Source organism: Mus caroli, unplaced genomic scaffold (genome assembly GCF_978045245.1).
Source record: "Mus caroli unplaced genomic scaffold, Mus_caroli_1 scaffold_10, whole genome shotgun sequence".
In the NCBI taxonomy this organism is placed as follows: Eukaryota; Metazoa; Chordata; class Mammalia; order Rodentia; family Muridae; genus Mus; species Mus caroli.
The window spans coordinates 59,397,298-59,412,507 of record NW_028227265.1 but is presented as its reverse complement, the minus strand read 5'-3'; the positions used below and the strand labels follow the sequence as shown (position 1 = coordinate 59,412,507).

The window sequence follows — 15,210 nt, the reverse complement described above, 5'->3', positions numbered from 1 at the left end:
GAATACAATTCTAGGGTTTGTTGTTGTTTTGTTTTGAGACAGGGTCTCAGTACATATCTGTGGCTGGACTTGAACTTACAGAGTTCTGTCTCCTTCTGCTTCACCAACTCTGGGGTTAAAGACCAACTACAGCCCTATTTTTTTTTTTTTTTTTTAACGATAGTAGGCACTTTTTTTTTTAATCTTTTAGAACAGTAGTTCTCTTTTTTTTTTTTTAAGATTTATTTATTATTATATCTAAGTACACTGTAGCTGTCTTCAGATGCACCAGAAGAGGGCATCAGATCTCATTACGGATGGTTGTTAGCCACCATGTGGTTGCTGGGATTTGAACTCAGGACCTTCGGAAGAGCAGTCGGTACTCTTAACCACTGAGCCATTTCTCCAGCCCTACAGCCCTATTTTAATGAAGCAGAGTCTCATTAAGCCTGTGTTTGTCTGGAAAGCATGTACCTCCTGCCTTAGACTGTATGATTGCTGTGTGATACACACTACACACATGGCACTGGCATTTTTGCTCAAAGCCAGTGATTTGTTTTGGTCATCTTGCTGTCTGTGCACCTTCTCTATGTCAGAATGATCTCCCTGTCCCCAAGGTCATATTAAAACTAAGGAAAAAAAAATTAGTAGAGTTGGCTGACGCAACCCAAGCTTATAATCATAACACTTTGGATCAGTGGTTCTCAACCACCACCACCACCTTCTCCTCCTCCTCCTCCTCCTCCTTCTTTTTGGTTTTCGAGACAGGGTTTCTCTGTGTAGCCCTGGCTGTCCTGGAACTCACTCTGTAGACCAGACTGACCATGAACTCAGAAATCCGCCTGCCTCTGCCTCCCAAGTGCTAGGATTAAAGGCGTGCGCCACCACTGCCCGACGGTTCTCAACTATCTTAATGCTATGACTTTCTAATATAGTTCTCATGTTATGGTAACTTTCAACCATAAAATTATTTCATTGCTTCTTCATAACTGTAGTTTTGCTACTGTTGTAAATTGTAATGTAAATATCTGGTGTACAGGATGTGACCCCTTGAAGGGGTCATGACCTACAGGTTAAGAACCCCTGCTTTGGAGGCACAGAAAAGAAGGAGTTCAACATCATTCTTGACTATACAATGAGTTTGAAACCAGCCTGGGCTATATGAGATCTAAATAAATACAAATAAAAAGACTTATGGAGGTCTGAAGAGATGGATCACTGGGTAAAGTTCTTGCTATGCAAATATGAGGATCTGAGCTTGATACCCAGAGAGAGCTCATGTAAAGCCGGGTGGCTTATCAACTTCTGTAATCCTGATGCTTCTATTACCATAGGAAATAGGAGGCAAAGCCAGGATGCTCCCTGGAATCTTGCAGGGAACCTAGCGTGGCATAGACAGCTATGAGCAATGTTTCAAGGTAGAAGAAAAGAACATTAGTACCACCTTATCTTCTGACCATGTGTGGTGCTATGGATATATGTGCCCCACATGTCCATGCACACACACAAAAAGACTTAAACAAAAAGACTCATTGGATCTTGTTACTTGTTTACTAAGTCCCGCCTTGTCAGTTGCTAAAGCCCTAAAAGTTATATCCACAGTCAGTGTCACACCCAGTTTCTGCCCACTCCAGTTCCTCTGGCCCCACTGAGCCTGCTGTTGTTCTCAGATGTGCAGCACATCTTCCTGTCTCAGGATTTGGCATCTACTCCACCTCCCTGAATCCCACTCACATGGTTCTTCCTGACCCTGGCTCCTGATAACTCCCATTTCCAGCTGAACTGTGCTCTCCTCTAATGGTTATTTTTAGACTACCCTACCAGTTTAGGCATTGTTCTGTTCTCTCTTTCTGTTTCTTAGTTTTAGGCCTTACCATAATTTGAAACTTCATTTTCTTTTTAAAATTTTTTAATTTACTGGGCTGCGGAAATGGCTTGGTCCCTGCTGCTAACGATGATGTGAGTTTGATTCCTGGACCCACATGGTGGAGGGAGAGAACTGGATCATGACAAAAGGGAATCTTAGCCCATAAACTAATTTCTAGACTTGAGCCAGTTTGCGACCCAGAACCTCTTGAATAAAAGGGCAGCCAAGTTCTCCTAAGGAAGGACTTTGCTAAAATACCTGAGAGTTTTATTGTTAGTCTTTCTCCCATCCTTCCCAGAGACCTACAGCCTTTTACAAGGATAACTGTACACAAGGGGAAGGAAACTATCAGACTTTGGGGGGCCTATTAGATTATCTGGGGTCTGCTGGTTCTGACACTGATCAGGGACATCCTAGGAAACATTGTGGTCTTCAAGTTAAAGTAGGGGTTTAGGGAAGTCAGAAATCCAACTCCCAGTAGGCCCAGTGTTTATTTCCCCAGTCCCAGAATATACAGTTAGGATAGATACACTTAGAAGTTGGCAAAATTCCCACATTACTTCCTGAAACTATTGTATGTTGTCCTGTGTCCACCTTCCCACATCATCCCCACCCTGCACACTAAAGTGTCTCTGTGTGTGTGTGTGTGTGTGTGTGTGTGAGTATAGATGAGTGAGAACAGGTATGTTACTGTATAATCATTGTGAAAATCAGAGGACAATTTTCTTGAGACAAAGTCTCAAGTACATCAGGCTGGTCTAAAATTCATAAATTGGAGAATGATATTTTGAACTTCTACTTTTAATTATGTTTGATTATCTAGGGGGAATATATGTATGTGCATTATGTTGCTTGCAGTGCCCTCAGAGGCTAACAGAGGGTGTCAGAACTCATAGCATTGGAGTTACTGATGTTTGTGAGCCTCCATATGGGTTCTAGAACAAAACCTGGGCCCTCTGGGAGAGCAGCCAGTGTTCTTAACTGCTGAACCTTGTTTCTCGCCCTGATCTTAAACTTCTGTTCTTTTCTTAACCTTATGCTGAGGTTATAGACATGCATCAGCACATCTGGTTCTTACATCTGGTTCTGATTCTTACAGAATCAGAATCCAGGCAGGCGTTCATGCTAAGCAATTACCCACCACCAGCTGCGATTCCAGCCTTGCAGTGGGCCTTACTTACTTTGTACATGAGGCTGGTCTCTTCCTTAGCCTGCTGAGTGCTGAGATTGCAAATGTGTCCCACTACCATTCCAGCTAGCCTTTCATGTTATGTTTTTGTGTTCTCTTGCCTTCTCAGACAAAGGAGAGCCCCACCTGACCAGAGCTCTCATCCATCCTCTTTAGAGCCTAGCACAATGCTATATGCATGACAAATATTCTTTAAGCATTTGTTGAAGAAATGAACAAATCCTGAGTGTTGCTGTTGGGCCTGCCGATGGAGCAAAGGTGTTTTCTTATTTCCATCTTTCCTCCCTTCCAGGAAAGGCCAATCGGTGGTTTGGGATGGCACAACCCAAGTCTGGAAAGATGAATATGAACATCCTCCACCAGGAAGAGCTTATTGCTCAGAAGAAGCGGGAGATTGAGGCCAGAATGGAACAAAAGGCCAGGCAGAGTCACGTGGCCAGTCCACAGCCCCCTCATCCTGGAGAGTAAGTGGCTTCTGAGGTTTAGGGCAGCTGAGTCTCAGTGTGACAAGAGATGGGATGAAGTGACAGTAGAAGTAGGGTGGTGTGAAGAGGCTCAGGTGTGATGCTGCATATCTGTTGACCCAGAGCTTGGGAAGTTAAGTTAGGAACATTCAGAATTGAAGGTCATGGTTATAAGTTAAGTTCAAGGCTAAAATCTGGTTTATATGAGAACTTGTTTCAAAAAACAAAAACCCTTCATGACCCTGTGTGCTTAGACTACAAACCTCTATGCTGTCCATGGCTATTGTCACCATAGTCCAGTGATGCTAAGTCTATTCATGGGCTAGAGCATGGCTCAGTGGTAGAGTGCTTGCATGGCACTCTTGAGGTCCTGGGTTGTTACATCTGTGGCACTGGAGGCAAGAATGGAGAGAACATCAAGTATGTACTGACCATGTATGTGCTTATTAAACTTTAAATCTTCGTTTGTATTTGCATATGCATATATACATGCAATGAGTGTACATAATGTTGAAGCCAGAGACAACCTTCCGTATCTTTCCTTAAGAGTTGTTTACATTTCTATGTCTTTTTGTTTTGTTTTGTTCTTTGAGACAGGGTTTCTCTGTGTAACTCTGGCTATCCTGTAACTCACTCTGTAGACCAGGCTGGCCTCAAATTAAGACCACTTGTCCTTGCCTCCCCAGTGCTGAGATCAAGGTTGTGCAACACCACCACCTGGCATTTATTTTATTTTATTTTATTTTTTTGAGACTGGGTTTCACTGTGTAATCCAGGGTGGCCTGGAACTTGCTATGTAAACTAAGTTGGCCTTGAATTCACAAAGATCCACCTGCCTCTGCCTTGAGCGAGTTGCTATTAAAGGTGTACACCACCATGCCTGCCCACATTGTTTTTTGGTACAGAGCTTCTCACTGGCCTATAACTCAGCAATCAGCAGCCAAACCCCAGGGATCCTCCTGTCTCTGCACCATTCTGTCTGGCTTTTTTACATGGGTTCTGGGGGTGGAGCTTCAGTCTTTACTTTCTCGTGCCAAGCACTCACCTGAGCTTACCCAGGTTTTTGCACAAGGTTTTCTTGCCTCACTCTCCTGAATGTTGGGACTACACAGCTGTGTTTATCTTCTCAGCATTATTTGCTAAGTAACAGAGACAGACAGCTGATTGCACAGTAGTTGTTCTAAGCTGTCTAGAGATTATTAACAGTACATTGGGGGGTGGTGACTATGTGTCCCATGCAAATGCCACACAGTTCTACCGTAGATGCTAGAGCAGTGTGAGGACAATGCCAGGCCCTGAGGTCCCTGGGTTCTCAGCTGCTAAACAGGAGGCTGCTTTCTCAGTACAGGCTTCTTTGCTGTGTCAAAAAAAACTTAGACTTTTGGGTTTAGTTTATTTGGCTTTTATTGTTTTTATATCAGAACCCAAGAACAACCAGGGATATTTTTGTTGTTAAACTTGGAAAGAACCTGTGGGCCAACAAGGTAGCTCTGTTGGTAAAGGTACTTGCTGCCAAGCCTGTGACCTGAGTTCAGACCCTGATAACCACATAGTTGTAGGAGATCCTGCAAGTTGTCTGACTTCCACATTTATTGCAGTACACAGACCTGTATGCACACACATAAAATAAGTACATAAATTTACCATAGTAAGATGTTAATTTTTTCTTTTAAATATTTGTTTCTTTTTTTTTTCAAAGAATTATTTGTTTTATATATATAAGTACACTGTACCTGTCTTCAGACACACCACAAGAGGGCATCTGATCACTTTACAGATGGTTGTGAGCCACCGTGTGGTTGCTGGGAATCGAACTCAGGATCTCTGGAAGAACAGTCAGTGTTCCTAACCGCTCAACCATCTCTCCAGCCCTTTGTTTCCTTTTTTTTATTTTTATCTGTATGAGTGTTTTGCCTTCTTTATGTTTGTGTACCATGTGAATGGCTAGTGCCTGAGGAGGTCAGAAGAGGGCATCAGCTCTCCTGGAACTGGAGTTACAAATAAATGTAACCAAGTGGGAGCTGAGAATTGGACCAGGTCCTTTGCAAGAGAAGCAAATGTTCTTAACCACTGAACCAATTCTCCAACCCCTTCAAAGTATGTTAAAGTAACTTATATGCATGTTAGGAAATCTAAGAAATAGAAGAGACAAAGACAAGCTAGTGTCACTCAACCCTGACAGTCAGCAATGAGTGCCACTTCAATTTTGGGGTGCTTTTCTAACAAGTAATTGTTAACTGTGTTTATGGTGCACATGCTGAGTGCCAGCTCTCTTCATCCTGAGATGATGGCTCATTGTTTGTTTTTCTGGGCTCAGGCCATCGTTCTGTTCCAGCCTTCCAAGAAACTAGGACCACAGATACAGCTGCTGTACCTGCCTAAAGAAAATACAGAAAAAGCATTTTTTTTTTTTGGCCAGGCATGATAGTTTGTGCCTGAAATCCCAGCACTCAGGAGACTGAGACAGGAAAACTACAGAGACCCTGTCTTCAAAACAGAGAATGACAAGGAGCAAGCCACCACAGCACAATCTATAGCAGGTCCCTTCAGTTCTCACAAGCCATTTGCTGTAGGTGTGAGAGCGTGTTATTGCTTGAAGTTTCTGCCAGAGCTGTGTGTGCATTGGGGATACATACTAAAGCCAGGCATGGCAACACATGTACAAATCCCAGTACTTGGAACCCAGCTTGGGCTGTGTAGTGAGTGACAGGCCAGCTGTGAGACACAGCTTGTTTTTTTTGTTTTGTTTCGTTTTGGTTTTTTTTTTTTTTGGTTTTTCAAGACAGGGTTTCTCTGTATAGCCCTGGCTTTCCTGGAACTCACTTTGTAGACCAGGCTGGCCTCGAACTCAGAAATCCTCCTGCCTCTGCCTCTCGAGTGCTGGGATTAAAGGCGTGCGCCACCACACCCGGCAAGATTTATTTCTCTGTATTTGAGTACACTGTCTGTCTTCAGACATACCAAAAGTGGGCATCGGATTGAGCTCAGGACCTCTGGAAGAGCAGCTAGTGCTCTTAACCCATGAGCTATCTCTCCAGCCCCTGTGACATGGTATTAAAGGAAAAAAAGCAAACAAACAGGTTCAGTGGCATATGCAGTGCAGTCCTACTACTTGGAGGCACAGTCAGGAAGATTAGGAGTTAAATGCTAGCCTTGGTTACATGAAACACTGTCTCAAAAGCAAACAAAATAAAATCACAAAGCTGAGTGTGGTAGTGCACACTCCTAATCCAAGCACTCAGGAGGCAGAGGCAGGTAGATCTCTGTGAATTCGAGGCCAGCTTGGTCTACATAGTGAGTTCTACCTCAATAAGTACTATAGAGAGAGATCATGTCTCAAAATAACTAAAACCACAAAACGCATGCACATCCTACTTTAGAGAAAACTGTGACACATGGTGAACAATAGCCAGGTCATTAATTAGCTGTAGACCATGTACTGTGCAGGAGAAGAACATAAGCCATTGATGGTGACCACTGGGACCACAGAGCTGGGACTCAAGCAGCAGTAGCCTAATCCTATGTATTATTTTCACCAAGGCAGAGAACACTTAACCCACTACATACATGCTTGTACCCTGCACTTAGCTATTGTCCCTAACATCTTTGAGGCTACAATCTGGGCCTCTCAGCAGGAGAATACAGGTGGGTATTGGGCCAGGAATGTCAGTGGACTAGCCCTGTCATTGGCTCTCTGCCTTTCTCTACAGCTTACTCTCACCTATGCTTTGCTTCTAGAATTGCTGATGCACATAACTCCTGCATCTCCAACAAGTTTGCCAATGATGGCAGCTTCCTGCAGCAGTTTCTGAAGTTACAGAAGGCACAAACAAGCACAGGTGAGTGTAGCCAGCCCTCCACTCCAACCTTTGTCACCCTGACAGTTCCCACCTCAGGCCATTAAATGCCCTCACTATTCCATATATGACCAACAGGCTTCTGCCAGAAGGGTCAGGTCCTACATGCACGGAGGATTCCCAATGGGGTATGAGTGGGTTGTACTCCAATACTAAGCTCGCTTGAGATGTCCAAGTTGTGTCAGAAGATGACACATTCTGGCCTGCTGTGGCTGGTGCAGGATCCTGGAGGTAAACAAGTCACCCAGTAATCAGGTTTCCACAGGAGTTTATTGAGTGCCATATCTAGCCAATGTTTCCTACACTTAGCATCACACAGATAACTGCGCTGCCCTTTCCCTCATCCTCTTTCATTTAGTCTGTGGGCAGAGGATCATTGTCAACCCTGTGCCACATGTTCCTTTAAAAGTTGACAAAGTGCTGCAGTGGTGGCGCACGCCTTTGATCCCAGCACTTGGGAGGCAGAGGCAGGCAGATTTCTGAGTTCAAGGCCAGCCTGGTCTACAGAGTGAGTTCCAGGACAGCCAGGGCTACATAGAGAAACCCGTCTTGAAAAAAAAAAACAAAAAAAGAAAGAAAGTTAACAAAGTGTATATCCTCTTTACCCGAATCAACAGGCTTCGTGTATCATCATTTTTGTTTGTTTTTGTTTTGTTTTATTGATGTTGCTTTTTTAACAGCCCTGGCTATTCCCAGACTCAATTTGTAGACAGGTTGGCCTCAAATTAAGATCCACCTGCTTCTGGCTCCTAGGTGCTATGACTAAAGGCATGCACCACCTCTGTCCAGAATGTTTCCATGTGGGAGCTGGGGCTGGGGATCCAGAGCCTTACATTTGCATAGCATAGCAAGCCATCTCTTAACCACCAACCCATCTTTTTCAGCCCACAGTGCCTTTGATGAGACAGGGTATCACTATGTAGCCATGGCTGACCTAGAGCTCATCACATAGACCAGGTTTGCCAGAAATGAATTTCTGTGACAGGGACCCACCTGCCTCTACTTCCCCAGACTAAGAGTGAAAGGCCTGCACTGCCATGCTATGCCTCCCATGTTTAATTTTTAACACAGGATCTCATGTAGCTTACACTGGGCTCAACTTGTTATGTATCCAAGGATGATCTTGAATTCCTGATTCTCCTGCCTCCACCTCCTGAGTGCTGAGATGGCAGCTGTGTGCCACCATGTCTGCTTTATGTGGTGCTGGGGATGGAATCCAGGATGTCACACATGCTAGGCGAGCAACAGGCCAACAGAGCCCGGAAGTGCCAAATGGGGCGTGCACCCAGCCTGAGACTTACTTGTGTCTTCTATTGGACCACTGGGGATGAGTGACTTGTTATGGCCACCAGAAGCCAGACTCCACCCCTAACAGCTCCAGCAACAATAGGGTCAGATGGCCAAGCAAAGAGGATGATGTCCCTGTCAGAGAGTAGAGAGCTTCACTGTGGTCCTACCAGGCTTTTTTTTTTTGGGGGGGGGGGAACGGAGACAAAGAGAGCATGTGACCGCCAGCCCACCCCTAGAAGGTCTCATGGTTCCTAATGACAGTGCCAACTGAGGCTTGGGCCCCGCCTCTGAGCTTTTTTGTTTTTTCTTTCTTTCTTCCCTTCCTTTCTTCCTTTCTTCCTTTCTTCTTTTCTTTTCTTTGTTAGACAAATACACTCAGGGCTGCTAAGAGCACTTGTTGCCCTTGCAGAGAACAAAGTTCAGTTCCTAGCACTGCCATGGTTCACAACCACTCTAGTTCAAGGGTATCCAGCATAGACTTTTCTTGGGAATTCTAGGCACACGCATGGTACATAGACATACATGCTGGCAATACACTCATATCATAAAAAAAAAAAATCTTAAATAAATAAATATCAACAGCCAGCAAAAAAGGTAGGATCTCATGTAGTCCTGGCCTGGTTATCCTGGAACTCACTATGTAGTAGGTGGCCTCAAACTCCCCAAGATCTACCTGTCTTTGCCTCCTAAGTGCTGAGATAAAAGATGTGCACTACCTGGAATTTTTCATTAAGACTTTTAGATTTGATTTTTATTCATATGCCTGTGGGCCTGTATGAGTTCATGTGTATCTTGTAGTTGCAGAAGCCCTTGGGTGCAAGAGATCTGATATGGGTATAGGCCACTGCATCCAGGTTTTTTGTAACAACAGTAAGTGTTCTTAACTGTTGAGTCACCTCTCCAGCACTGGATCATTTTAGTAATGAAAAACCCATGGGAAATTGTGGCATAGCCTCCACCCTCACCTCTACCTCACAGGAACCCACTGCTGGCAGGTAGTGTCTGAGAGTCCTGTGGTCATCCTGTCCTCAGCAGTGTGTAGCATTGTTTAGGTTAAATCATAGCCTTTCTCATTGGATGCTTTTCTGTTTGAAAAGGGATTCTCTTTATACCCAGAGAGAACCTACAGACCTATGGTTGAGTTCAGTTTCTGAGGCATCGTGTAGCCAGGAACCTATTTTATACTTAGAAACTGAGACTTTGGAAGATAAATCTGGAGTGTGGAGCTTCCTGTGCCCCAGCCCAGATGCCCATTTGTGTAGCAGCACTGCTCCCAGGGAACTCAGTTTCTCTGCCTTGTCACCCCCATGGGAATTGGGGGAGGGGATTAAACCTGGTTTCTCATGTATGTTCAAGTGCTCTACCATAAAGGAACCCTCTTTTGGCTTTTCATTTTGAGATAAGAGTTTCCCAGTTGGACCTTGAACTCACTCTGTCTCCCATGCTGATCTTGAACTCATTCCTTCTGCCACAGTTTTCTGAATAGCTAGGATTATAGGTCTTGAGCACCAAGCCCTGTCCACATGTGGGACCTTAGGTGGGGGACATGTGAACCCCAGAACATCCTCCAGCTTACCCTAGTGGGTGGATATCCAGGCACAGGGAAGCAGCACAGCCCAGTTGGAGCTTGTTGTTACTGAAAGACTTTAATGCTGACTTCAGTCTTTGTCAGAGGAGGACATGCTATTTATGTCCTTTACCCTCAGGGCCTCAGGGCCAGTTTAGAAAGACTATGATTGAACTGGAGAGATGGCTCAGTGGTTAAGAGCATTGGCTGCTCTAACAGAAGTCCTGAGTTCAATTCCCAGCAACTACATGGTGGCTCACAACCATCTGTAATGAGATGTGATGCCCTCTTCTGGTGTGTCTGAGTCTGAAGACAGCTACAGTGTACTCATATATATTTAATAAATAATTCTTTAAAAGAAAGGCTATGATCTGGAATGTAGAGGCTGGAATCTCACCTAGGAACTGACCTGCCTTCTACTCTAGATATGGTATACAGAACCATATCCAGCAAGAGCTGCCACCTGCTAAGCCCTGACTGACTTATCTTCTTCCAGCTAGGAACTCGAAACATCATCTCCACTGGCCTAGAAGTGGCACTCAATGATACTTAGAGGTCTAGGATGTTTGTGGTGTCTCTATAATGGTAGTGAGTCCACAACAGTGCCCTCTGGAGATCTCCAGGGTTTTCTTTTTCCAACCCCAGATTCAGCCCCCAGGGCCCCTCCCAGCATGCCAACACCCAGCTCCTTGAAGAAACCCCTCGTGCTCAGCAAGCGAACAGGTCTGGGACTGAGTAGCCCAACGGGTCCTGTGAAGAACTACTCACATGCCAAACAGCTGCCTGTTGCACACCGCCCAAGTGTCTTCCAGTCCCCTGATGATGATGATGAGGAGGACTATGAGCAGTGGCTAGAAATCAAAGGTAAGTTATGGGGCCGCTGTGGCTAGGTCAGTAGCTCACATTTGCCTAGGTGAAACTGTGGAGTTTGGGCAGAGTTAGCCACCGAGGCATGTTGGAGAAGCCCTTTCAAGAAGCCTTCCGAGAACAGTGGCTGCTGTCCCAGTCCAGCATAGAAGACTTTCCTGGACAGGGCTTCATGTAAACTGAGGCGGGAGCTGCTTTGACTGTCTCCACAGTTTGGGCCAGAGGTTTGGAATGTTGAAGATTGGAGGATGCACTCCAACATGGGGGAGGTGGTCTCTGGTCTCAGGCTGAGAGTGCTGAGGTTCATCTAGTAACCCATTCCAGGTCATTAAGAACAAGGCCCTGTGACAGCCAGCCAGACCCTATGGAGAACTGTCTGTGCATCCTGACACAGAGGACAGAGTGATCGTTAGCTGTGACATGTCAACCCATTCTGAATGAGGGTCCCTAGAGTAGGTTGCACTTCTTAGGTGCTCTGTCCTTTCTCATGGCTATGCTCATAGACTGCAAGGGGCCTCCTGGCTCATCTTAAGGCCTTAGCATTTGTTTTGGGCCTTAAACACACCTGCTTCAGTACACAGTAATCGGGTAGTATTCTAACTATACATGTGGAAGGAAGATGAACTGGAAGAAAATCCAGCACAGAATGCCCCAGGACTCACTGGGCCCTGCTTTGGTCATGTGTGCCTTTGTACTCTATCCCATTCCTGTGCTTCCTGGCCATCAAACAACAAGGAATATAAGATGAGCTGCAGGCTCAGCATCTACCCTAATGGCCACACACCAGCTGACAGACAGCTGTTTTCCTGTGATACTCATAAAAGGACATGACCCATTACTGTGACTAACAGACTCAGCCTTAGGACTAGGCCAAAGAGAACTACAAAAGCAAGTTATACCTGCCTCATACAGGCAGCTAATCCTCCTGTAAAGAGATATCTTGGGCTAGGGATGCAGCTCAGATGGTATAGTACTTGCCTAGCAGGTACAAAATCCTGGGTCCCATTCCCAGAACAGCATAGGCCCAGGCATGGTGGTACAAGTCTGTTATCCCAGCACTCAGAAGGTTGAAGCAAGAGGATGGGAAATTTAGGCCAGTCTTAAATAAACTAATCCAAGGACCTATATGTGTCTTAAAACAAAACAAACAAAAAGTTAACATTGTGTCTGTGAGGTAGTGCTTGAGCTTGAGTGGGTGTCCCAGTGCCCAGAGCGCAGGCTGCCAGCTTACTTTCCCAGCACAGACACAGACTGATTGCCTGACAGCTGGCTGCGAGTGCAAGAGATTACAGGAGATTATCCTAGAGAGCTGTATGACAGGATCCAGGGGGGGCCCAGCAGAAATACCTGGAATCACATCCAGAGTGCTTGGGAGCCAGCTTCAAGATAGTGAACTGAAGTCCATCCAGTCTTCAGATCAGAGTGTGTAATCATTTGTAAAGGAGACATTGTTTCCTTTACAAGGAAAGAGTCCAGCTGGACCTTGCCGGCAGACTGAGCTGGGCCATGAGAGGAGAGGGCTAAGTGGGGAGTGAAGAGTGGGAAAGCCAGAAAGCAAGAGAGCAGGAGGCCAAGACGAGAGAGTGGTGTAACCAAAATGGCTGAGTTAAATAGGGGCCAGAAGAGCTGGGGCTGGAGAGTTCAGGGGAGGAGGTAGGGTATACCAAGCAGAGGGACCCTGTAACAGGTAGGGACTGAGGGGTCCTGGGAGAACGTAAGCTGGAAATACAGCTTAGTCAGGAAAGTGGTTGGCTTTCTCACGGCTCCTAATCCTGGGAACCAGCTGGGTTTGATTGCAAATCCCACATTGAAGAGCAAAAGACATTGCTGTAATCACAGTGCTGGTGCTGTAGACAGGTAGGGCTTATTAACCAGCCAGCTTAGTAAACTTGACAAATTCCAGGGGAGATCCAAAATCAGAAATTAATATTTAAAAAAAGAAATAAAAAAGTTGGAGAGATGGTTCAGCAATTAAAAGTACTTGCTGCTCTTTCAGAGAATTTTGGTTCTGAGTTCCTACATGATGGCTCACAACCATTTGCAACCATCATTTACATGACACCATGACACCCAGACATACATACTGACAAAAAACTCAAAATCTTTTAAAAAGACAAAATGAAAGAAAAAAAGTTGGAAGAACTACTTTGGCCTCATCCTCACCTGCTCACACATGCATTTGCATACACATACAAAAGAAGTCAGCATTTTTTAAAAGCACCAGTACTCTGGAGGCAGGAAGAGTTCAAGGCTATCCTCATCTCCAAGTCTTTCCAGGACAGCCAAGGCTACACAGAGAAATAAAACAAAATCCCCAGGTGGATGGGGTGACCTAGAATGAAAAGGAACCAATGCATTATGCTGAAAACCAATAAATTAAAAAAACAAACGAAAAAAAAAATGTAGAGCTAGCAAGGTTGCTTAATGGTTTGAGCACCAGCTGATCTTACAGGTTTGATTCAAAGGACCTACATGGTATCTCACACCTTTAACTCCAGTTCCAGGGGATCCAACACCCTCTTTTGGCTTCTATTCTCACTGTATACACTTACATACAAGCAGGTAAAATACTCATACACAAAAGCTTAAAAATAATTTTTGCAAAGAACATTAACCCACACATACACAACACACACACACACACACACACACACATGATACAGGGGTTGGGGGAGGCACTTCCCAGTGGCCTTTTTTAGCTTGAAGATGGTTCTCCCGCTGGGTCTCAGGAACAGGTCCTGACACCCGTTCTCTGCCAGATTGTCTGACTGTGGAGACCAAGCACCCCTCCACAGAGCCATGTGTATGGGTGGTCAGCAGCCTCCTGCATCTCCCAATCCTCTCCCCTCTGTCGTTGCGGTCTATAGAGAGAGTGTACCTAGTGACTGTTGGGTGTGTGAGTTGGAGCCCTGTACTGACAGCCTCCTTAAAGTTTCACCCCCAGAGGGAGCCGAGACTCGGAGAGTGATAGAGAAGCTGGCCCGTTTTGTGGCAGAAGGAGGCCCCGAGCTAGAGAAAGTAGCTATGGAGGACTACAAGGATAACCCGGCCTTCACGTGAGTACTGCTGGAGCAGTGCCATGCTGCTCACATTTGTGGTCACATATATAAGCGTGGAAACTTGACACACAGTCTGGGCCAGGGACCTCCCTTGTCTATGGAGCTCTGGAAAAAACTCAGGGCCTCTTGTGTGCTAAGCAAGGACTCTAATGCTGAGCCACATCCCGGCCCCAAAGGAGGATATTACTGTTATTCGGGAGGCAGTGCTGGGGTTAGACTCCAGGATCTCCCTCTGCTGCTGTGTACCCAGCCGTAGGCACTTTCTGAATGCCCTGCTTCTTAGGGCTCTGCAGTGAAGTCTCAGCTTCACCTATCACTGAAACTCATTTCCAATGTCCAAATCTTCTTTCCAGATTTTTACATGATAAGAATAGCAGGGAATTCCTGTACTACAGAAGGAAGGTAGCCGAGATCAGGAAAGAAGCCCAAAAGCCACAGGCAGCCACCCAGAAAGGTAAGTGGTCAGAGGAAGGCAGGGAAGACTGTGGTATGTGGGCAGCCAAAGCCTATGCCCTCATGGGCAGTGGGAGTTTCCCTGTGGGTACGCCAATACACCTGCAGGTCCCCCCAGGGCCCAACTGTATTCTGAGCATCAGGCTTGGCTCAGGTGTAGGGTATGGCATGTCAAGAGCCCCATGGGAGCTGGGATTCTGTGCAGATGCTCATTCAAACATGGGAATGGGCTAAGAGAGCCTTTGCTTGTCATTCTGACAAGATCTAGTTATCTCTAGCTCCATATGTGCCCAAGGCAAGTGTGGTACCTGAGGCCAAGTAGGTGGGCTATAGATAAACAGCAGGAGGTAGATAGGATGGGTCTTTGGGTCAGGGTCTCTGATGGGCAACAGGAGTCTGACATGTGAAACATGGTTGAATCACTTCACACTTCTACTTTGTCCTCCCCAGGAAAAGAGGGTGAGCCCCCCAATGCCATGTACTTCCAAGGTGGGGTGGGTGGGGTGGGATTGTATAGTTGTGATATTTCTCTGGCTTTGGTCCCAATAGTAATCTGATTCCTGTTTGCCTGTCTCTCTTTGCACCGTTCCTAAGCCAAGCCCCGCTCACTTCCGAGGG

General features: G+C 45.7%; 1 protein-coding gene across 2 annotated transcripts in view; it reads left to right on the top strand.

Moving 5' to 3' along the window:
* The window catches only part of Sugp1 (SURP and G-patch domain containing 1), a 29,168-nt gene that overhangs the window by 2,132 nt on the left and 11,826 nt on the right, over nucleotides 1-15,210 (top strand). For both annotated transcript variants that reach the window (XM_021169268.3, XM_085843890.1), the window contains 5 exons: nucleotides 3,328-3,499; nucleotides 7,238-7,338; nucleotides 10,859-11,077; nucleotides 14,013-14,136; nucleotides 14,493-14,593. In XM_021169268.3, the coding sequence (XP_021024927.1) occupies nucleotides 3,328-3,499; nucleotides 7,238-7,338; nucleotides 10,859-11,077; nucleotides 14,013-14,136; nucleotides 14,493-14,593 (717 nt within the window). The remainder of the gene's footprint in view (nucleotides 1-3,327; nucleotides 3,500-7,237; nucleotides 7,339-10,858; nucleotides 11,078-14,012; nucleotides 14,137-14,492; nucleotides 14,594-15,210) is intronic.